Here is a 22,543-nt window from a genome sequence, read left to right on the forward strand (position 1 = left end):
CTTTGCAAGTCACAGGTACACAAAACATATTTTTTAAATATGTGGCTCTTCCTCAGAGACATAGTGTAGGAATTATCTCTGAGTGTGTGTGTGCCTGTGTCTCTTTCTAATATTCTTGGCATTTTCCAAAAATCCAAATGGGGGGAAAAATCACCTATTTATGCCTTTTTCTCCCCAGGCCTATCAGAGAGGAGCGACTCCTAAAAGCCGAATTCTTCCAGCTGGTGGCAAGGTGTTAACCTCAGAAGATGAATATAATTTGTTATCTGATCGGTTCTTCCCAGACCCTATTGGTGAGTCGCTGAGCATTCTTTCTCAAGGCAAAATTCCAACACTGGCTTTGTTTTGATAGACCAGTGGTTCTCAATGGGGGAAGGGGATTTTGCAGGACATTTGGTAGTGTCTGGAGACATTTCTGGTTGTCACAACTTGGGAGGCTGGTGCTACAAGCATTTAGTGGGTAGAGGGCAGCATGCTATACTGCACAGGATAGCCCCTGACAATGAAATATCTGTAGTTGAATAGTTGCTGAGGTTGAGAAACTTTGGGCTAGCCACACATTCTCTGTAGACACATGGAAGATTGTCATTTCTCTAATTTGGGTAAACATTTTACCACTTCTGTTATTTTAAATCACATTCAGTAATACACAAGGCAGGTACTGTGTTTCTAGCCCATGGAAAATGTACCATTCATCTGTCAGGCATCTTGAGGCTTTGAAATATATGCCAGCTTTAATTGCACCATACAGAGCAGCAGAAACAAATAGGTAGGGCCCTATTTCTATGAAATATACAATCCTACCTTTAAGCAAGCAAGTCCAGACCTGTCAGAATATTATTTTTATAATTTTAGGATGATATGCAATAAAATATCCTGAGTTGACAAAATAACAAGTCACTCATAGCTTCTGTATAAAAATAGCATTGCATTAATCTGTAAGTAATAACTAAGTAATAACTGATTGCTGTCATGGAAAGAGTATTGAACTATAAATTTAGAGGCTGGATTTTTATCTAGTTCTGTGACACTTATCAATGTTTTCCCTAGCCATTGTTGAGCCTCTCTGGTTTCTGATTCTCTAATTCTAGGCCCTTGAACTTAAAAATCTAGAAGGATCTTTCCAGCTCTAACGTTCTTGGATTCTCATTTATTCTACTTTTTGCATTAGAGAAAGTGATGGATAATATAGAGACCAAATAGCACGTTTCATAGAGATTCACGAACTGTGGATAATAACTCCATCTGGCTTTGTGTAAATCATACCACACAGTAATTACTTGGTTTCTTGAAGAGAGCCCTGGTTCTTATTAATGGGCATAATCATATCATTAGGATTTATGGAGAAAAATGTAGTCATTTTATCAATTGTTATTTTGGTATAGAATGCTTAGCATAGTGTTTTTAATAGCACTATTATAGGATTAGTACATGGACCATAAACCTAGATTAACAAACTCTTACTAAGTAATTCAAGCTAAAACAACACTTTATGTGCACTATACATATTATTATATTTTCTTTCAACATCTACTTGTATGTCATCTTGGCTCTGGAGCTGCTGCTAGAAATGGGAATGCCAACTTGATGACTCTTCGGAATTTCTCCAGCAGAACTTTTCAATGAAATCAGTCAGAATAGACAATACATTTATTGGTTTATTGGTGAAATCATATCAGAAGAAATGAATAGGAATAAAAAACACAAGGCCTGTGTGACTAATGCCATTTGACCCAAGGCTTCGGATTGGGGTATTTCAAGGACTTTTTTGTATTGAATGGTGTGGCCCTCTGAGTTTTAAAAATAGAATATTCTACAGTAGATCATTTGTGATATCTTTGTAACTCAACTCGGAAAAAATGCAGATCAATGGCATCTGGAAAATTGTTGTAAAATGTTAAATGAGAGATAACTAGAGGCTAAGAAGAATTTTATGGGGCTTGAAGCTTTTATATGCAAAGGGTCAGTGTTGCTTTTGAGTTGTTTGTACAAAACTGTGACATCTTGGAAAGGGTGAGGGGAATTGTATCATAAAACCATGTGGATCAGGAAGACTCACTGTGTGATACTAATTCAGCTGGAAAGAATAAAGGCACAATACAGATAGGAGGTATTAACCTCACTTGAGAAAAAGCACTAGAGGATATGAATAAATATGTCCTCTTTACACAGTATTCTACTAAGATGATGTATCAATAATGCCTTCATATTTTGCTAAAGTGATTCACTTATGTGACATTTGTTAGTTAGAATCTAGTTTGCTGCAAACAACAAAAGACTCAAATATGTAAGGCTTTATTCTTTTGCTAAAAATATTTTGGATATTCCAAGTCCAGGGCTGGTATAGCAGTTCCATAAATGTCAGGGACTCTTTTTAGCTTTCTCTCCCTTTATCTCTAGGTTGTGGCCCTAAGTGATATAATCAGTATCAGCTGGAGCGTCAGTCATGGTTTTCTCATTCCAGACAACAGGCAGGAGAAAAGAGAAGGTGGGGACATTCCTCTTTTTAAGGATCCTTCCAGGAAGTTTCACTGCCACTTCGGTTTCTATCCCATTAACCAGAACTTAGTGGCTGGGGCCCACCAAGCTGTAATGGAAGCTGGAAATGTAATCTTTATCGTACACAGTCACTTGCTCAAATGAAATTTGGGGATTTTATAACTAAGAATGGAATGTTGGTGCGACAAGGAGATTTTATTAAAGCACGGGGACGGCCCCGTGGGCAGAAAGAGCTGCTGCACTGAGGTTGGAGGAATGGCTGATTATATACTTGGGAGTTGGGGGAAGTAAGGGACAAAGGGAGGTGTCCAAAAGGACTTTCATATGCTAAAGAAGATTTCAGGATACTGGAGGCTTGTTTTTCCTTCTAGTAAGGCATTAACATTAAGACAGCTGGGAGCTTCCTGGAGCAATGTTATACTCTATCTCAGGTCCTTGTCAATGGGCTGCAGGTCTAAAGAAATTCAATTTTGTTTATTTTCCCTTCTGCCTCAGTTTTCCACATCACTCATGGAAGGGAGGGTGATGTTAGGGCTCCAGGAAATTGAGTTACGAGTTGTGGGTCTCTGAAAGTTAAGCTATTGATAAGAATGCTTTTTCCTTGCAAATCACTAAGACATTGGTAAAGTGATGGAGACTCATGTCCGGCAGGACTGTGATCTCTGTCAGTTAACGATCTGTTTTTTCCCTTTCCTTAGTTTTAGGGCAGCTAGGACTCCCTAAGAAATGGAGTGGGGAGGGGGCAGTTTGCTTGGTCCTCAGCTTGACCTCTGCTCCCTCATCAGATATGTGTGACAACTAGAGGTCTGTGCTACCGAATTTAATCATTGATTAATTCGTTCGTACAGTGATTCATTCTTCTATTATGTGCCAGGGAGTTTGTGAGGTACTGGTGTGCCAAAGTTTGTGCTTCTAGCGCATTCTACTTTGTTACCTTCCGATTTCAGGACATTGAACCAGAGTCCCCATATATGCCCCAGGAAATCTATTTTTTATTTATCCAATCTTGATTTATTAATTTGCTGGTAGCAAGACTCTGTCCTGGAGTCTCCCATGTGGCTCTGATCCACTGTTGGGTATGTCTAGTGCTTTCGGTGGCCTCTGAGAGGGTCCTTTTGTCCTTCCCTTCCCTGAGATTGGTGCCCATTTTATGTAGGTAGAGAGCACAAGCTAATAAGCTGGGGGTCATTTAGCCAAGCATAACATCATATGACGGGAATGCGTGGAAGGGAATAAAATTTAGGTAGGGATCTGAATAGTAGCACGGTTTAACATGAGTTTCTTCGAATTGATTTTGAGGTAAGTGCCAAACGTCCATCGTTTGAAAGTTTTTAAGATTTCCTAGGACAACATAGCACGTTTACTCAACAAACTGTAGTTGAATATCTCCTCGGTTCCACAGCTGTGCTAAGGGCTGAACATACAAAGATATGTAAGGTGCGGTTTCCATCCTCTTAAGAGCTCCAGGGCACTGGTACTGCTTCCTGGGGAAAGGAACTGTGTGAGAACCAGTGGGGGAGCTCATCTCACTCCGAGCCGTCCACCCTGCCTGTCAGACATGAAAACAGATCTCTACAATATTTAGGGAGAACAAGGTAGGGGGCACCCAACCCTTTCTCTAGGGGCACGGGGAGGTGCCAACAGAGATGCCCCAGAGGAGCAGCTTTTGAACTGACTTTCAAAGGATGAATGAGAATCTTCTAGGAGAAAGCATGGTGTAAAGGATAGAGGAAAAGGTAATAGGACCTGCAGAAACAACACTCCATATTATGGAATGGAGGACCACGCCAAAGGAGAGCAGAGACTAGTCAAAATGCGACATAACAGGGCAAAAACACCAACACTTCGCAGGGGGATGGAGAAAAGGGGCAGAGGAACCAATAAAGCTGACCATGAAGAAACAGTTTTCAAAAAGCACAAAGGACACCAGGAGACAGGTGATCCTGCAAGTCAAGGGGAGAGAACCTTTTCAAAAGAAGGGGTAAACAGCAGCAACAGACACTTCAGATCAGGTTAAAAGTTTTAGATAATGAGGGAAAAAAAGGCTTAGGTAATGAAGAAGAAGCCACAGGCTGGCAGTTAGGACATCAGTGACCTCAGCCATGGGGTTTTGGGGCTGGTGGGGCAGGAAGCAGACTGAGGCAGGAAGAAGCAAGTGCTGGGTTGGCAGCGACAGGGAGGAGCCAGGGAGCGCAGGGCAGAGAGAGAGCAGCCTGGTGGAATGGGCGCCTGTGGGGACGGGAGGGTGAGTGGCTGCGCAGGCCGACCTGTGAGCCTCAAGAGGGCCAGCGGGGCCACCCAGACTCTGCGGATCCTTGATAGGAGGAAGTTGAGAAAGACGATGTCTGGTGGCCTTGGCTGTCCCTGTCAGGGAGGGGGCGAAGCCACCTGCTGGAGTGAGACAGTTACCTGTGGAGGGAGTGAGAGGAGCCTGAACTGCCATTTCCTGCCATCCTGGGAAGACATCTCATGTCACCTTTCTGTCCCATGGCCCGCCCCAGAGAGCTGCCTTCACGGCCCGAAATAAGTATTTTAAATAAAAGATGCACGTTTTAAAATGTCTTCGTGTTTTCCACATTCCGTTAGCCTCCAGTGAGAAGGAGAACGCTCAGCCCTTCGTGGTCTTGCCCAAGGAATTCCCGGTGTACCTGTGGCAGCCGTTCCTCAGACACGGCTACTTCTGCTTCCACGACGCCGCGGACCAGAAGAAGTTCGGCGCTCTCCTGAGTGACTGCATCAGACACCTAAATCACGGTAGGACACGGCGCCCTCACATGCCCCGCAAGGCTGCTTTGGCTCAGGGGACCCTGGTCAGTCGCCGGAAGAACGGTTCCTGGAGCGTGCCGCCCCCCGGAAGGAGGGGAAGTCACGTGACGCAGGGGTTGGTCGGCCCCAGCGCGGTCATGCCGCCGCCGGTTCTTTGGTTAGGTCTGGGAAGCCTCCGCGAAACGGAGTGCGGGGGCCTTATCCCGTGGCACGTGTGAGCCAAACGCATGCATATAATTTTGTGTATCATTCACCCTCTTCCTTTCTTTTGAGGTTTCTTATTGAACACCAAGAATGTTCCAGCTGTCCCTGGTGATTTTAGTCCTTACAACGTTTCTTTTTTTTTTTTTTCTCACCTTTATTTCCGAATAACTTGTGCAAAATTTTATGGTACCTACAATCACTGGGCGAACTTCTTGAACACAGATTTTTTTAGTGGCTCCAAGCTCAGATATTCTAATTCGCTGGCTCTCTGGTGGAGCCCCAATTTTCTGACAAGCTGCCCGGCGATGCAGATGCTGCTGGTCCCGGGCCACACCTGGAGTGATGTTGCTTCTCTTTGCCTCTAGGTACAGACTCTAGGTACTATCAGGTCTATAACGGAAAAGACTTTTCATTGCAATATTGCAATGAAACGCAACTCATTGATGAATTGATGTGAATGCTGGTTTTTCTGGAATCCACGGAGTCTTCAGTTACAGATGATTAAGCGCTTTTTGTTCTTTGGCAGCTGGAAAGGCAGTCGTTAGTCAAGTATCATTGAGGGATTATTCTGTGCCAGCCTCGGCAGGTATTAGGAACAGAGTAATGAACCATGCAAAGTCCCTGTCTCGGGGTCTGTATTCAGAGACGAGGGACAACACAAGATAACTTGATAGTTCTCAAAATTAACGTGTCGAGGTGTAACTAGAGGTGAGTACATGGTGAAGAATGGGAGTTCAGTACTTTAGGCTTGTCAGAGGAGGCCTCTTTGAGCAGGTGACGTGTGAGGTGAGTCACCTTCCCCATCAGTGCCTTTTTTTTGTGATAAGCCTAATGTCATTGTATCTTTAAAGTTCTGAGAATGTCAGTCCCAAAGAGCAGGAGTCACTAAGTGATGTGTGTTGGTCTGTTCTTGATTTTAGCTTGTGTATTGATAGGAAGCTAATGAGAAAATATAATGTCACTGTATTTTGCTATAGCAACTCTGAGTAACGTGCGTCATAATATTGGCTCATAACAAGTTAGGGACTTTATAAAAGCGATACTCTTATTAATATCTTGCTTTGTGGTTTGGATGTTCTAGAGACAAAAAATTGCCCAGCATTGCCTGTTCCGTCTAGCTCATTCTTCAGTACACTTAGACCTCTGTGTGCAGGGCCTGGGTCTAGTATGAACATGCAGTTGGCACTAAACACAAAAACCATGAAGTTTCCTTAAGCAGAGAATGTTCTCTGCCTAGCCAGATGGGACTTGCTTCATTCTCCCTACCATGTACATAATAGGAAATTCCCTGGGGGAGTTTCTGGATGTTAATGTAGCCTGCATTCAGATTCCATTTATGGAAGATTTCAGTCAATTCAAAACCTAACTCCGCTCTCCAGTGTTATCAAAAGCACTAAGATAATGAGGTCTGGTCCCGTTGCTCTCATTTTCCATCACGTTCCTCTATCCAGAAACCACTTTTCCTCACTGCGGCTTTATGCAGACTTGATGGGATGTGGCGTAACTTCCAGTAGCTCCAGGCAGAACCAGAGACCGTCAAAACATTGTAGGGAACAGTCCTTGACTGCTATGGGTTCTTCCCTTCTGGCCTGTTTTTCTGTGTTTTTGACAGCACAATGTACCACCCGTCTTTACTGACTCACCTTTCTTGTTTCTACCTCTACCCGGTATTCATTGTATGATCTTGAGTAAACCTGTAAGAGGTTTGAGAATAGCGAACCATGATTTTTTTTCCCATAATTACCAGAAGAGTCTAGAAATAGATGTAAAATTAGGGCTCAGGAAAACAGAGTAGGGCTATCAGCCTGTTGTTGCTGTTCCACTGGCCCTCAAGCCACAACATACGTCTGTTGAGAACTAGCATATTCCAGCAGCTGATGCCGGGCCACTAGATCCTGTCCACTCACAAGTCCTCGGGGGTCTTCTTGTCTTTTCAGTTTTATTGAGGTATAATTGTATCAGTTGCAGCTGTGTCACATACTAATTTGATGTATGTATATATCGTACAATGGTCACCACAGTAAGTTTAGTTAATATCCATCACCTGGCAGAATCACAGTTTTTTTCTCATGATGAGAACCTTCAAGATCTACTCTCTTGGTGACTTTCAAATGTGCAATACAGTATTGTTAACTGTCGTCACCATGCTATATGTGACAGCCCAGATTTATTTATTTTATAACTGGAAGTTTATACCTTTGACCACCTTCACCCCATATCCCCACTCCCCACCTTCTGCCTTGTGTATTGTAGCCTAGCAGCTACCAATCCAATCCCTGTTTTGATGACATTGAGGTTTTTAGGGTTTTGGTTTTTTTTTTTAGATTCCAAATGTAAGTGAGATCATACAGTATTTGTCTTTCTCTGACATATTTTACTTAACGTGATGCCCTCTAGGAATCTTTGAGGGAAGATTATTTCCTTGCCTTTGTGGTAAGTTCCACCAAGGATGTCTGTCACTCGGGTTCCTAGGACACCTCTCTTTGTGCTCAAATCCCACCACAACCCGGCCCACTTGCCCCAGGAGTTCTGGGTTCAAATTGGTCCAGGTATACATGTCTAATTCTTTCTGAATCCAGAACCACTTCTGTTCCTCCTTATGGGGTGTGTTTGTTTACTGTTTAACCCCAACAAAGGGCCTGGTTGCACTCTGTTCTTGGACAATAAGGCTACGTCCTAGGGCAGGTTAAGGCAAGTAGAAAGCTCTCTGCTCCTTCTTCCTTCAAGAGAGGGAGCTGCTTCTGGGCACCTCAAAGATTAGGTACGTAAAGGTATGTGTGAGCGTGTGTGTGTGTGTGTGTGTGTGTGTGTGTGTGTTTTGTTTTGTTTTTGGCACCTCTTCTTTGAGCAGGCATACAAAAATTCCACAATTATTCTTGAGCAGACCATCCTACTCCAAGACTCTGGACTAAATGTCAAGCCCATTACATGATATGTGTCTACAGCAACTGCTGTCCTCTGTCCTTTTGGAATCACACTGCAATCCCTTGTCTCCAGTGAGGGAAGGCCAGGGTTCTAAATGTCCACTGCTATAAAATGGGAGTTATGTAATGCCAAGGTATTCCAAGATAGTCCTGTTGTCCAAAATTCAGTCTTATTCTTTAGAATTTTAGTTTGAAAAATCTGGTCATTGTAGTTATAGGGATAGGCTAGTTAAAACTCTTTAAAAAATATAGAGTTGTACATATGCAACATGGAATAATGATCATTATCAACACAAGTCTGTCTTTTCAGCTCAGGGTAAACATTCCTTGGCATAGGAATTTGCAGGATGGGGAGAAAGTGTTTCTGGCAGGAAGAATAGAATGTGGGGGGGCCAGGAAGATAGAACATGGATCATTAGGGAAACTGAAAGAATTTTGTGTGGCTGGTGCTTAGTGAGGAGAGAGGAGCCAAGTGGGGATGGGGAGATGGGCAGGATCCAGGCTATAAAGGGCTTTGCAATGGATATTAAGGGATTTGCACTTTATTCTAACAGCAACAGGAAACTATTAAAAGGTTTTAAGCAGAGAAGCGACTCAGTCATATATTCATTTTGGAAAGGTCACACTGGCTGCCGTGTGGGCAAAGGATGGGAGGGTAGCATGCTGGGATGCCAGTAGGCCACTTAGAAAGCTTTGGTGAGCACCAGATGGTGGGAGCCTGCACGAGAGAGCTGATCATGGGGATGGTGAGAGGTGACCGGGTAAGAGAGATATCCAGGAAGTAGAATGAATAGAACTTGAGGTTAGACAGTGTGGAGAGTGAGGCCGTGGGAGGATTCCCACCTGCTGCCATTCTCTGAGACAGGAACCTTGCATGAAGAGAAGCAGGTGCCAAGGACAGATGATGAATGTGGTCAGTGTCGTAGCCACTGAGTTGGAGAAGTCCATGAACATCCAGGTGAGGAAGTCTCATAGACGGACGCATGGACAGGGCTGGAGACGGGAGGACCCTCTGGAGGGGAGACCCGAGTGGGAAGTCAGCAGCCCGCAGGCCGTCATTAAGCTGTGGCTGGCTTTGTAGGAAGGCTGTAGTTTGTGAGCCCCTCAAACGCAAATTGTCTTTTTTTCTATGGATCCCCATTCCCAGCAATTGTTCAAGGGCCTAGTGCCAGGTAAAGGCTCTGTCAATCTCTCTATTCTCCATCCTTTGGTAGTTACAAATACGCTCATGTGTGAAAAAGCATGGAACACGTATGTTGGTACAGCTTAAAGATGTTTGTATATAAAATCTGCGAACATTTAAGGAAAATGGGTCGGTGCTTTTATGTTAGGTAAGTGCCAGCTTACTCACTACATGGATCTCTGATTTTACTGTTGAACCTTTAAAGCAGCATGCTCGTCAGGAATATAAAACCTTTGTGAAACTCAGTGACTGTTAGGCTCTCTGACTCACCCTCTGCATATGGATACCTCTTTAATTGCCAGTGTCTCTTCTGTATTTTATTTCAAGTTTGCTGCTACCAACCTGCTTTGGGACTCATATAAAAAACATTCCCAGAGGCTTTTAGTTGATCTGATTTTTTTCCAATTACTGCCACTTCCTTCTACATGTAACAGTCAGATAAATCATCTGTAAGCACAGTTTTTTATTAAAATCCTTCGGTGGCACCGCCGTTGTCACAAAGATGAAACATTTCATTCCAAGGAGATTGGCTGTGCCTGATCTACTGTATTCTCAAGCACAAGCCTTCTTTCTCCCAATCTTGATGTCCTACTCCTTCTGCCTTTGAATAGGAGTGTTACTTGGACACCTTCAGCTTTGCATACACCTCCAATACCCACTCCTCCCTTCCACCTGTTCAGATTCTCTCTTGCTCCTTTAAGACCCAGCTTCAGTCTGACCCCTGCCGTTATCTGTCCCACCGATGGGAAACTCTCCACGGTCTGCCTTACATTATTCATTTTCATGTCTACTTGTCCTGTTTCTCTTCCTCTATTTCAAGTCCCTCAAGGGAAATTGTATGTCACCCTTTGTATCCCCCTGCAGCGCTCAGACAAGTATCTTGTGTTTCATAAACTGGCTCAAGGACATTTGTGAATTAATAACTTACTGCTTAAAGTAAAGCTGATTTCAGAATTGAAGTGCAGTTTGAGAGATGATCATAGTATATGTGGCCTGGCCTACTTCATAAACATGTTGGCATGAGTGAGTAAAGAGATTTGTCAATACAGAGCCTAAAGGGTTTGAGGAACAAAGAGTCAGATGCCAGAAGACAGCCACCGCTGGATGCATGGTGATTCTGGTCAGAAGGTGGAATGATGACCATGCCGTGTTGGATGGTCCTGTGCTAGCTTGAAGGACAGCCAGGACTCTGCCACTGAGCAAATGCCAGTGTCCCCATCCTCATGAACGCTAAGGAAGAGGGGACAGTAAAATATCTGGGAAGCAAGGAGGGCACATGGGTCGAAAAGATAGTATAAAAGAAGGGCCCAGAGGATTTTGGAGAGAAGAACAAAATTATGTCAAGACGCTCTGCGAACCTCTGTTTTGAGTTGGGCTGTTCAATCACTTATGACAATGATGACATCCAAGGGTGCCTGTGATAGAGTGAGTCAGGCTGAATGTGAAGCTGTCACAGTGATTAAACTCAGGGTTGTATGCTTTGAGCTCTTCTCCCAGAAATCCCATGTCAAATCAAACGCCTTTATTAGATTTGGTTTTGACACTTGCACATTTTAAGTGTTCAGTAAATGTTGCTGAATTAAACTGATTTTTAAAACAGAAAAGGATCTTCTGATTCAAGTAGCTAGAGCAAACCCTTTTTGGTGTGTGTTTCTTTGAACATGATGTGTTATGCTCTCCAGTGCTCACCAGTAGATTTCAGATCTGTTTTCACTAACTTCTACGTGAAGCAATATCTCCTCAGCCCACCATCACCTGTGAAACACATTCATTACTTGAGGGACTGAGTGATCTAATGTGAGCATCAGTGAAGTTGAACTGAAAATATACAATGTGTTTTATGTTATCATATCTGAAGACATACTTATGAATTTGTGGCACGTGCTTGTATTCATAGACACACCTATCTATGAGTCAGAAAATTCTAACTATGCTTGGGCTCTTTTGGATGTTTTATTACAAAAGAATGTTCCACTGGACATACATAAATAAAAGTACAGTTTTTATAAACATCTCTTTGCATGCTTTTACTTCAAAAAGCATTCTGCAGTGTACTATTGTTGCAATGCATGAAAACCTCTATGCACTGTAAAGAAAAATGCTTGCCAAATTACTGTTTAATCAGTCACTAGATATCAGTTTCCAGTTTTCATAGGACTGTCCCAAACAAAATTCTTTACAAGGATTCTCTCTGCTTGGAGACTATATTCTCCTTGATTTTAGCATGTGCTCTTTGCCTCACACAGTTAATGCTCTACAAGTTATAAACATTTCTCTCTGTCCCTTTGTGAATATGCCATTTTCTCTTAAGGAGTCCTCACTTCCTTTCCGACCCTTGTTTACTGTTCATAAAAAGTTAACTTTGGAAGGGACCTTTAGTGGTCACCTATTCCAAGCCCTCAGGGTTCATTTATGATAAGGGCTCAAATAGTGACTCACATGCCCAAGGTCATAGCCGGTTCATGGTAGAGGACTAGTTGTCCTGACATCTAGTCCTTGTAATTTATCATCTTTCAGCACTACTTTTTAGAAGACTCTTTAATCTCTTGGTCACTTAAAACACAATACTATTAAATCAGACTACTTTTGTGATATATTTGCATGACCCGAATTGAAGCAAACTCAGAGCTGTTCACTGAAGGTCATCTGAGACCTGGGTTATGTCTGGTTTCTTGATAAGCAATACTATCTTTTTTTTTTTTACAAGAGAACAAATCTACACCTTTATTTACTTTTCATTAAATTTAAATCCTTGAGGGGTACAGCATCACACGGATTCTGTGGCCAATGACTTTAGCAGGAAGGTTGCTTCGGAATTTGGCACGAACCATGCCACTGTTTCCATGAGCACGAGTTACTTTTCCCCAGATTATTCTGGTTTTGTTTGGTTTGCCACCAGGAGTCACTGTATTGTTCTTTGCTTTGTACACATAAGCACATCTCTTGCCTAGATAGAATTCCGTTTCATCTCGAGCATAAACAGCTTCGGTTTTAAGAAGAGCTGTGTGCTCCCTCTGGTTCCGGAGACCCCGCTTATAGCCAGCAAAAATGGCCTTGGACCACAGCCTTCCAGACATTATTTGGTGTTGTAGGAGTCCTGTTCCCAGCAGGCCTCCACAGACTCCAAGATGGTGGAAAAAGAGCAATACTATCTTGAATTTAACTCGGTATTTTGCCCACCTGCTAAACATGACTGTATCTTTTAGTCTAGGTATGCTCTGAAGATAAAATATCTGATAATGTAGCTTGTTTATTGGTTAAATTTTGTGTATGGTAAAATGCAAGCTACATATGGTTTTATACAGTTTAATAAAAACTGATTTGTAAAGGAAAATTATGGTGCTTGTGAAGACTTGTGTTGGAAGAGTCTAAAAATAATAGATCTAAAATTAGCCAGACAGGGAAGACAAATACCACATGGCATCACTAAAAAAAAAAAAAAAGCCAAACTCACAGAAACAGAGTAAAAGAGTGGTTACTGGGGATGCGGGCGTCGAGGAAATAGGGAGAGGTTAGTAAAAGTGTACAAACTTTCAGCTGTCAGATGAATAAGGTCTGAGGATCTAATGTAAAACATGGTGACTGTAGTTGACAGCACTGTATCGTATCATTGAAATTTGCTAAAAAAAAAAAAAATAGAATTTTAAGTGTTCTAATCTACCTCCCACCCACCAAAAGGTAAATACATGAAGTGATAGATGTGTTAATTAACTAGATGGGTGAATCTTTTCATTATATATGTAATCATTATATATATACATATATGATTTCATTATATATATAATGTATATAGTCATTATATATATATATATATAATCACCAGGATATACGTTTTACACATCTTATAATTCTATATGTCAGTTGTACCCAAATAAAGCTGAAGTGAAGAGCCAAAATAATAGATCCAGACAGGTTTTATTCATATTATTTATACTTACAGATATACTTAAATTACTCAAAGCTCTCAAAACAGTTTAAGAGTTGATACTGAAAGAACGGGTTTACGTCGGAGACTAGAATCAACAGAAGTATTTTCTCGCAGTCATTCAGCATTCCTCACCACAGAGTACCTACAAATGTAGCCTTCCGTTCATTTGTTGCCTAAAGCCATGTTGTCGTGAAACTACTGTTGAATGCTTCTTTCGGGCCTGTCCAGCCCAGTTATCACTTCAGTGAAACCATTGATTCTTGCCACCCCTCCCACTTCCTACTTCCAAAGAACCGAGTAGTTATTTTGGGAGGGAGGTCTGAAAGTTGTGTTCTTGTGGTAGTTAAGGGTGACAACTTGGAACAATAATAAAGATTAAACAAGCAGAGAGTTGAAATCAATTCAAGTAAAGTTATTTGTCTGTTATTTTGATTGGGTAAATTCCAAAATTACTGGACAGTTTTTGATATTACTATGACCGACTTTGGCAAAGCTTGACAAACTTTCAGGTTTTTTGTTTGTGTGTGTGTGTGTGTTTTTTTACTTCTGGATAGACTATGGTAAGATTGAAATGATACAGCAAATGAGATGGCTGTTTTAATATAGGGTTGTAGAGTCAATGTTATGAAAGAACTCCATTTGGCATATATTCCCAGATTTCTTTTAAAAAATCAACATTCAGGGGTTTTGGAGAAAAGTCTCACCTCTTGTCATGGAATGGTGAGCCGCTGTCCTTCCCGCACTGTGAACAAATTTAGAACATGTAAGATGGAAGAGAACCATGCTAGGAGCTGTCTGTTGTTCATTCTATTAGGTTGTTTTGAGTTTTTAAAAATTAAATATTGAGTAGTTATAAAAGAATGCTTATGAAGTATATACAAGTTTTAAAGAACATTACTCTCACCCGTGTTATTTCTTATGTGCCTCTCCCACATCCACTGCCTTCTTTTCCCTTTGAGAGAACACCATCCTGGATTTTGTATTTTGCTTTTCTTTATAGCTTTATCATGAGTGTTTAATCATTCAGCATGTTTTTAGACTTTATCCTGTGGAATTGTATTTACATGCCTTCGTTCATGACCTCCCTTTTCAATCTTTTACTCCAGTGATTCACCAGTGTTATTGCTTACAGCTGTATTTCATTGAATTTCATTGCAAAATATGTATTCCATTATATTAATAGACTCTAATTTCTAATACCCATTTTACTGTTGATAGGCATGTGGGTTGTTTCCATTATTTATTCCCAACAGTGCTGCTGTGAACACTTTCTATTTGTTGCTGGTTTATAGAAGTGTAATTCTGATTTGGTTTGCTAGTATCTCAGGGAATGTTCACATCCATGTTGAGTGCATTTGGCCTATAATTTTGCAATGACATTTTTAGATTTTGCCATCAGGGTTGTTCTTGTTCATAAAAGGAATTATGTTAGAGTTTTCCCCCTCTCCTCTTTTTTTCCTTTTCTATAATCTGGAATAGTTTGTGTAACACTTGTATTTTTGCTATTTGATGGAGCTTGTCTGTAAACCCATCTTAGATTGGTGCCCTTTTTGAGGGAAAATTTTAAATTACTGACTTAGATTTTTAAACTGTTACAGGATTATTTCGTTTTTATCCATTTTATTTATGTTTTAAAATTCAGTGGCATATAGTTATGCATGATATCTCTTACTAAGAATATATTCGTGATGCCCCCTATATTCTCTGTGGGGTCTGTATGGTTATTCTGTATCTCCTCTCTTTTTTTTCTTGGTCAGTTTCACTGGAAGTTCATCAGTTTTGTCATCTTTTTCCAGAAACCAAACTTGGATTTGGCAGACTATTGCATATTTGTTTTCTATTATGTGAATTTCTGATGTTATGTTTCTAATTGCCTTTCTTCTATTTCCTCGGGCTTTATTTTGTTCATTTGTTCCCCTGCCCCTCATCTCTTTAGGTAGATACTTAGCTCATTGTGATTGTTTTAAAATGCTTGCAAATTCTTTGACACTTTTTCCTTCAGAAAAATTAAAACCCAATTTCCTTCTCTTAAATATGGGCCAGATTTGGTGACTCTTACACTTCTTACAAATAGAAGGTGGCAGAAGTAATATGTTGAGTTTCAAGAATAGGTCACAAAAAGAATAGCTTCTGCCTGGCTTTTTCTCTTTTGGCTCGTTCACTTGGGAGGAGCTAGCCACCATCTAGTGAGAACACACAGCAGCCCTCTATGGAGGGCCATGTGGAGAGAAACTGAGGCTTCCTGTAACAACCAACACCAATATGCCAGCCATGTGGATGCTTCTGTTGTAGTCAAGCCTTCGGATGATTGTAGTTTTGGCCAACCATGTGACTGCAACCTCATGAAACACCTCAAGCCAGAACCACCCAGCCATAGCGCTTTTGAGTTCCTGACCCACAAAAACTATGAAAAAGGATATGTACCATGGTTGTAAGTCATTGGCTTTTAGAGTAATTTGTTATCATAGCAGTAGAAAAACTAATATACTCACTAATCATCATCCTTTCTTCTGCTCTAATATAAGCGTAAATGCTTTACATTTCCCTCTACATATTATTTTAACTTAATCCCACAAGTTTGGATGGGCAGTATTTTTCATTATCATTTTTGCAGTGATTTTCATTATCAGATTTAAATATTTTCTAATTTCCATTATTATTTTTTCTTTAACTTATGAGTTACTTAGAATTGTGTTTTTTTATTTCCAAATATATATTGTGTATTTATTATTGATTTCTAGCTTAACTGTATTGTAGACAAAAAATATGGTCTGTATGATACCCTTTAAAATGTGTTGCACCTTGCTTTATGGCCTTGTATGGGGTCTTCTGCGGGAGGGAGCCAGCAGCCTAAAAGCTCCTTGAGTACTTATATATGTATGTGTCTATTAACTTAAGTGTGTCTTTGTGTCATTCCAGTCTGTTTTATGTTTACTGATTGATTGGTTTTTTTTTTTAAGATTTTTTATTTATTTATTTGACAGAGAGAGAGACAGCAAGAGAGGGAACAGAAGCAGGGGGAGTGGGAGAGGGAGAAGCAGGCTTCCTGCTGAGCAGAGAGACCCATGCGCAGCTCGATCCCAGGACCCTGGGATCATGACCTGAGCTGAAGGCAAATGCTTACGGACTGAGCCACCCAGGCGCCCCTGATGGTTTCTTACTATGCTAAATTTATCCCTTACCAAAGAGGGGTCTATTAAAATCTGCCACTATGATGGTAGACTTTTTCATTTCTATTAATTGTTGAATTATATTTTGTTACATATTTTATAACATATCCATGTTACTAGATGGATACTTGTTTAAAATTGCTTTATCTTCCTGTGAATTGAATCGTTTATTATTATGAAATGATCCATTTTATCTCTGTGAATGCTATTTGCCTTCAAGTCTATTTTGTCTGATTTTATTTATTTATTTTTTTAAGATTTTATTTATTTTTCAACAGAGAGACACAGCGAGAGAGGGAACACAAGCAGGGGGAGTGGGAGAGGGAGAAGCAGGCTACCCGTCGAGCAGGGAGCCCGACGCAGGGCTCGATCCCAGGATCCTGGGATCATGACCTGAGCCTAAGGTAGACGCTTAACGACTGAGCCACCCAGGCGCCCTATTTTGTCTGATTTTAATGTAGCAACACTAATTTTCCTTTTTTAGGGCTTGCATAGACTATTCATTTAATAAAAACTTCTGACAATCTTTTAAAAGGAGCATTTAGTTTGCTGATATCTACTATGATGGTTTGGTTTTAAATCCCTCATATTTTGTGTTTTCTGTATATTCCACCTTTTCTGTTTCCTTTTTCTCTACATTCTTGCCTTCTTGCAGATTGATTATTACCACTGTGCAATAGGAATGTGTATATCCTGTTTTCTGTCTTGTTAGCCTGCATAACTTCTCAAAAATTAATCAACATCCTTAACTTTCTCTAAAAAAAATACAAATAAGTTAGAATGCTAACTCCTATAACATTCCCCACCACCACCACGAATAGACTCTCGTTGACATGAATTTTAATGATATCTTTTTATGTTAACCCTCCGAGATATTCTTATTGCTGTTTTATGCAGTTTTAATGTTTATCTTACACATCTTTACACTCTCTTTGCTCACAATTTCTTCTTGCATTTCAGACCTTCCATCTGGGAGCATTTTCTCTTGCTTGCTTGCTTGCTTTCCTTTCTTTTCTTTCTTTCTTTCTTTCTTTCTTTCTTTCTTTCTTTCTTTCTTTCTTTCTTTCTTTCTTTCTTTCTTTCTTCTTTCTCTCTCTCTTTCTTTCTTTCTTTCTTTCTTCTTCCTAAACTGTATCCTATAGAATTTCCAGTTTTTGTTTATCAGAAAATGTCTCTATCTTATCCTTGTTCACAAAAGATATTTCACCGCATATGAAATCTGGGGTGACAGTCATTTTCTGTGACCACATTGAATATTTTATTCCAGTCTTTTTGCTTTCCTCATTGAAGTTGAGAGATTTGTTGTTCTTCTTTTTTTTTTTTTTAAAGATTTTATTTATTTATTTGAGAGAGAGAACGAGAGACAGAGAGAGCATGAGAGGCGGGAGGGTCAGAGGGAGAAGCAGACTCCCCGCTGAGCAGGGAGCCCGATGTGGGACTCGATCCCGGGACTCGGGGATCATGACCTGAGCCGAAGGCAGTCGCTTAACCAACTGAGCCACCCAGGCGCCCCGATTTGTTGTTCTTCTGAAAGGAGTTTGATGTATTTCTCACTTTTAAAAAAAACACACACATATTTTCTTTGTCTCTGGTATTCTCCAGTTTCACAAAAATGTGTCAAAACTGTGGAGTTCTTATTTATTTAGAATGCTTGAGATTTGTTGGTTTTCCTGAATCTGTAGGTTATTATTTAATCAATTTTAGAAAATTCTCAGCCATTATCTCTTTTTCTCCTTTGTTCTGTTTCTTCTCCTTTGGGAAATCTGATTAGACACATATTATATATTCTTATTCTATCTTCTTCATCCCTTAACCTTTTATATTTTTCATCTTTTTTTTCTGTTTCTTCCTAAACAGTTTGTATAGATCTCTCTTCTCAGCTATATTTAATTTCCTGCTAAACTCATTGAGTTTTGCTTTTAATTGTCATATTTTTTCTGTTTCTAGTGATTATTTCTGTTCTTTTTCTAATCTAAACAGTCATTTGAAATCATCTCTTGCTCTTTACTGACATTGTCAATTTCTTCTATTTTAAAAACATGTTAAACTGACTATATTTTATATTCTGTGTTACTAATTCCAATATCTGAAATCTTTGTGGATTGTATTCTGCTATTTCTTACTTCTGCTTGTTCTCTCTCATGGTACCTTATTAACTGGTGTACATTGTGATTTTTCATATAAGCTCATAAGTTCATAATTCACCAGTTGAAGGTGAATTCCTCCAGAGAGGATTTGTGTTTCATCTTACCAGATGATAGAGGGCACTGCCAGATATTTGGACCACTCAGTTAATGTGCATTTAGGCTATAAAGTTGTGGGAATGTGCTTGTGAATATGATTTCTCAAGGGAAGTATTTATCTCCTTTACTCAGTGCCAAGGTTTGAGACAGGCGATTTTCCTTGTAATGGTATAAAACCATTTATATATGGGTGGTTTCTGCACTTTAATTTAGCACCTTATATGGATTGGGACTTTGATTCTGGTACTCAGCTTCCTGGGAGACTACATAAAGGGTAGCACACAGTCATCAGCTTAAGGTGGTAAAGGCACTGGGTCTGTGATGCCTTCACTTTTCAAAAGTGAAAGCTAGCTTCAAGGCTTGGCTTACATTTTGGGGGTTTGTATTAGTTTACTAGGGCTGCTATAACAAATTACCACTGACCGGGTGGCTTAAGCACCATAAATTTTTTGTCTCACATTTCTAGAAGCAAGATGGTGTTGGCAGGGTTGGCTCCTTCTATGGGCTGTGAGATAATATCTGTTCCAGGCTTTTCTCCTTGCCTTATAGAAACATTACTCCTATCTCTGCCTTCGTCTTTACATGGCATTGTCCCTCTGGGCATGCCTGTGTCCAAATATCCCCTCTTTATAAGGACACCAGTCATATTGGATTAGGAGCTCAAACTATTCCAGAATGCCCTCATCTTAACTAGCTACATCTACTATGACTTTATTTCTAAAGAAGGGCACTTTCTGAGATACTAAGGATCAGAGTTTCAACATACAAATTTGAGGGGGAAACACAATTCAACCCATAACATATTTCTTCTTTTACTGCCAGCTCATCAAGGTATTTAAAAATATTATTCAGAGTGTATGGGACGCCTGGGTGGCTCAGTTGGTTAAACGTCTGCCTTCAGCTCAGGTCATGATCCCAGGGCCCTGGGACTGAGTCCCTGGTCCGGCTCCTTGCTCAGCGAGGAACCTGCTTCTCCCTCTGCGCACTCCCCTGCTTGTGCTCTCTCTCTCTCTCTCCCTGACAAATAAATAAAAATCTTTAAAAAAAAATTAAAAATATTATTCACAGTGTAATTTATGCAGCAAATATGTATATATTTTTCCCATGGAGAAGACCGGTTAAAGTACAGAACCTACCATAGTGCTGGACACCCACAGATAAAATTTAAATGGTGTTGAAAAGCTAATTGTCCCTAATAGCAGTTTTACAAAGGATGCTTCCGTCTTTTAAGCACACGTTCATTTTGCAACCCCGTTGCATTGCCCTTGAGGTTTGGCAGCTGCACATTGGCCACCTTGCCCTCGGGGAAAAGACTCAAAAGCTAGCTAATCTTCAGAAAATTTTCAAGTTCCAGGGCCTCGTTAGGAACCAGTGTTTCAGGGCGCCTGGGTGGCTCAGTTGGTTAAGCGACTGCCTTCGGCTCAGGTCATGATCCTGGAGTCCCGGGATCGAGTCCCACATCGGGCTCCCTGCTCAGCAGGGAGTCTGCTTCTCCCTCTGACCCTCTTCCTTCTCGTGCTCTCTATCTCTCATTCTCTCTCTCTCAAATAAAGAAAATCTTTAAAAAAAAAAAAAGGAACCAGTGCTTCAGTCTAACTCTGTGTTGAATGCTCTCTGCAACTATAGCCGATACCAGCCATAGTGGTAATAATAAAGAAATCTCAGTCATCAAGGTTAAATTCTACACTGTATGCAATGTGTAAGATGATAGAGAAATGCAGAATACATTTTAGAAAGCTTTTCATTACATATAAAGGAATCAGCCTCAGTTCTCTGAAAACTTTGCTTCATCAGAAACTCTTACTCATTTAAGGTTATCTAGAGACGAAGATTCTTAACAGTATTTTTCAAGATTTTATTTATTTGAGAGAGAGAGAGTGGGATCAGGGAGAGGAACAGAGGGGGAGGGAGAGGGAGGAGGGGAATGAATCTCAAGCAGACTCCGTGCTGAGTGTAAAGCCAGACACAGAGCTCAATACGGGGCTCAATGAGGGGCTCAGTGAAACACCAGGCTCCACACGGGGCTCAATCTCACCACCCTGAGATCATGACCTGAGCCGAAACCAAGAGTGGGACATTCAACTGACTGAGCCATCCATGCGCCCCAACGTTTTTCAAAGTGAATCTGTCAACCACTTGCTCTGAATGAATATGGGGTCAGGGTGGGGTGAAGAAGCTGTTAAAATTTCAGATTCCCTGGCTTTACCACAGACCTACTAAATTAGAATTTCTGAGGAGGAAAGCCCAGAAATCTGTATTTTAAAGCAGCATCCCTTCAAAGTTAGAATGGTGGCTGCCTAGGGTCTTCCTCCCAAATGTAAGGAGTTTTTCTTTAAGCAACTTAATCTTTGTTTTTTCTAAAGTCACATTTCTGTTGGGAGTTAGGATTTTTATAATACAAAATCGTTGTTTGAAGTGGTATTCAATAAAACAGTTTAAAATTAGTGTATGGCCACAATGTGCTTAGCAATTATATGATAAAATCAAACCATTTATAATATTGTAGCTAGGGTACCACAACTTCCTTTTTGAAAATGACCTTAAATCTAATAGAAGTACAACTGAGAAATATTTTATTTATTTACTGAGTTTTACATTTCTAGTGTAAGCCTTTATCTTTATCTTTCCTACTGCATTATCTAATTGTACATAAAAGCTCACTCTGGCAAGCTGTACCTTGAGTATGTGTGTGGAGATGATCTCCTCTAATAAGATGAAATACCTCTCTTCCCTTCTGCCTGTGTTCTCGCCTTCTGACTACTGTAGGGGAGGAAAAAATTTTCCTCAACCTTCTTAGTCAGACTCAGACCGAGTCTCTGGCTCGGTCTGAAAATTAGACTGACAAAGACAGATGAACAGGAGAAAAGTATACAAATTTGTCTAATACACATGGAATGAAGTATATATATATAAATATATATGTAATAAGTCTTTATAATGGAATGAAGACCTAAAGAAACAATTTCACCTGAGCTTTTTTATACTAGGTTTGATGAAGAATGGTAAACTGTGGAAAGACCTGATAGGCCAAGGAGTATGAGCTAAAGGTAGTAAACTGAGGGAAACAGGGAAGGCCTGTTTTTAGATTCTTCTTGGTGTCCCTGTCTTGGAGGTAAGGATGCTCCTTTCCTCTAGGTCTAGGGAAGGCACCTCTCACATGAGGGGATTAGGGTAGGAGAAGGTCAGGGAGACCTTTTAGTTTCTGCCATTTTCTCAAACTACTTCAGCTTAAAAATTCAATATGCTGAGGTGCCATATTTGGGGGTAGTGTGTTCTGAACCCCATTATTACCTTCTACCTCTAACTGAGAGATGGCTCTAAAATCCCAGAGGTAAACAATACCTCTGAAAGTTATTTAGTCTGTTTCCCTTGCCAGTCAGCTATCTTGGAGGCTGTGCTTGATGAGGGTAGGAACCCTGTGTTGTAAAAACTTGAGTTACCTAGCTGCTGCCTTGAAGCATTGTATAGATCAGTAAGAATAGTTAACAGTCTGTGAAGGTTCCCTGGGTGCTCCCATGAGTATAGGAGCAAAAGGAACTGTGCTATTTATTTTATAGGGATTAACTCAGTGATTCTTCAACTTCTGTGTGTGTCAGAATCCCCTGGAGAGCCTATTAAAACACAGA

The 22,543-nt window shown here is 40.5% G+C and overlaps 1 protein-coding gene and 1 pseudogene across 1 annotated transcript in view; one reads left to right on the plus strand and one right to left on the minus strand.

Annotated features, from left to right (window-relative positions):
* NIBAN1 (niban apoptosis regulator 1) overlaps positions 1-22,543 on the plus strand; it is a 152,750-nt gene that overhangs the window by 69,863 nt on the left and 60,344 nt on the right. The window contains exons 4-5 of the mRNA XM_025878052.2: positions 179-293; positions 5,086-5,253. Of these exons, the coding sequence (XP_025733837.1) occupies positions 179-293; positions 5,086-5,253 (283 nt within the window). The remainder of the gene's footprint in view (positions 1-178; positions 294-5,085; positions 5,254-22,543) is intronic.
* On the minus strand, positions 12,160-12,654 carry LOC112828806 (large ribosomal subunit protein eL33 pseudogene; annotated as a pseudogene).

The sequence above is a fragment of the Callorhinus ursinus genome, unplaced genomic scaffold (assembly GCF_003265705.2).
Source record: "Callorhinus ursinus isolate GAN/ISIS: 27379988/994484 unplaced genomic scaffold, GSC_fseal_2.0 scaffold13, whole genome shotgun sequence".
In the NCBI taxonomy this organism is placed as follows: Eukaryota; Metazoa; Chordata; class Mammalia; order Carnivora; family Otariidae; genus Callorhinus; species Callorhinus ursinus.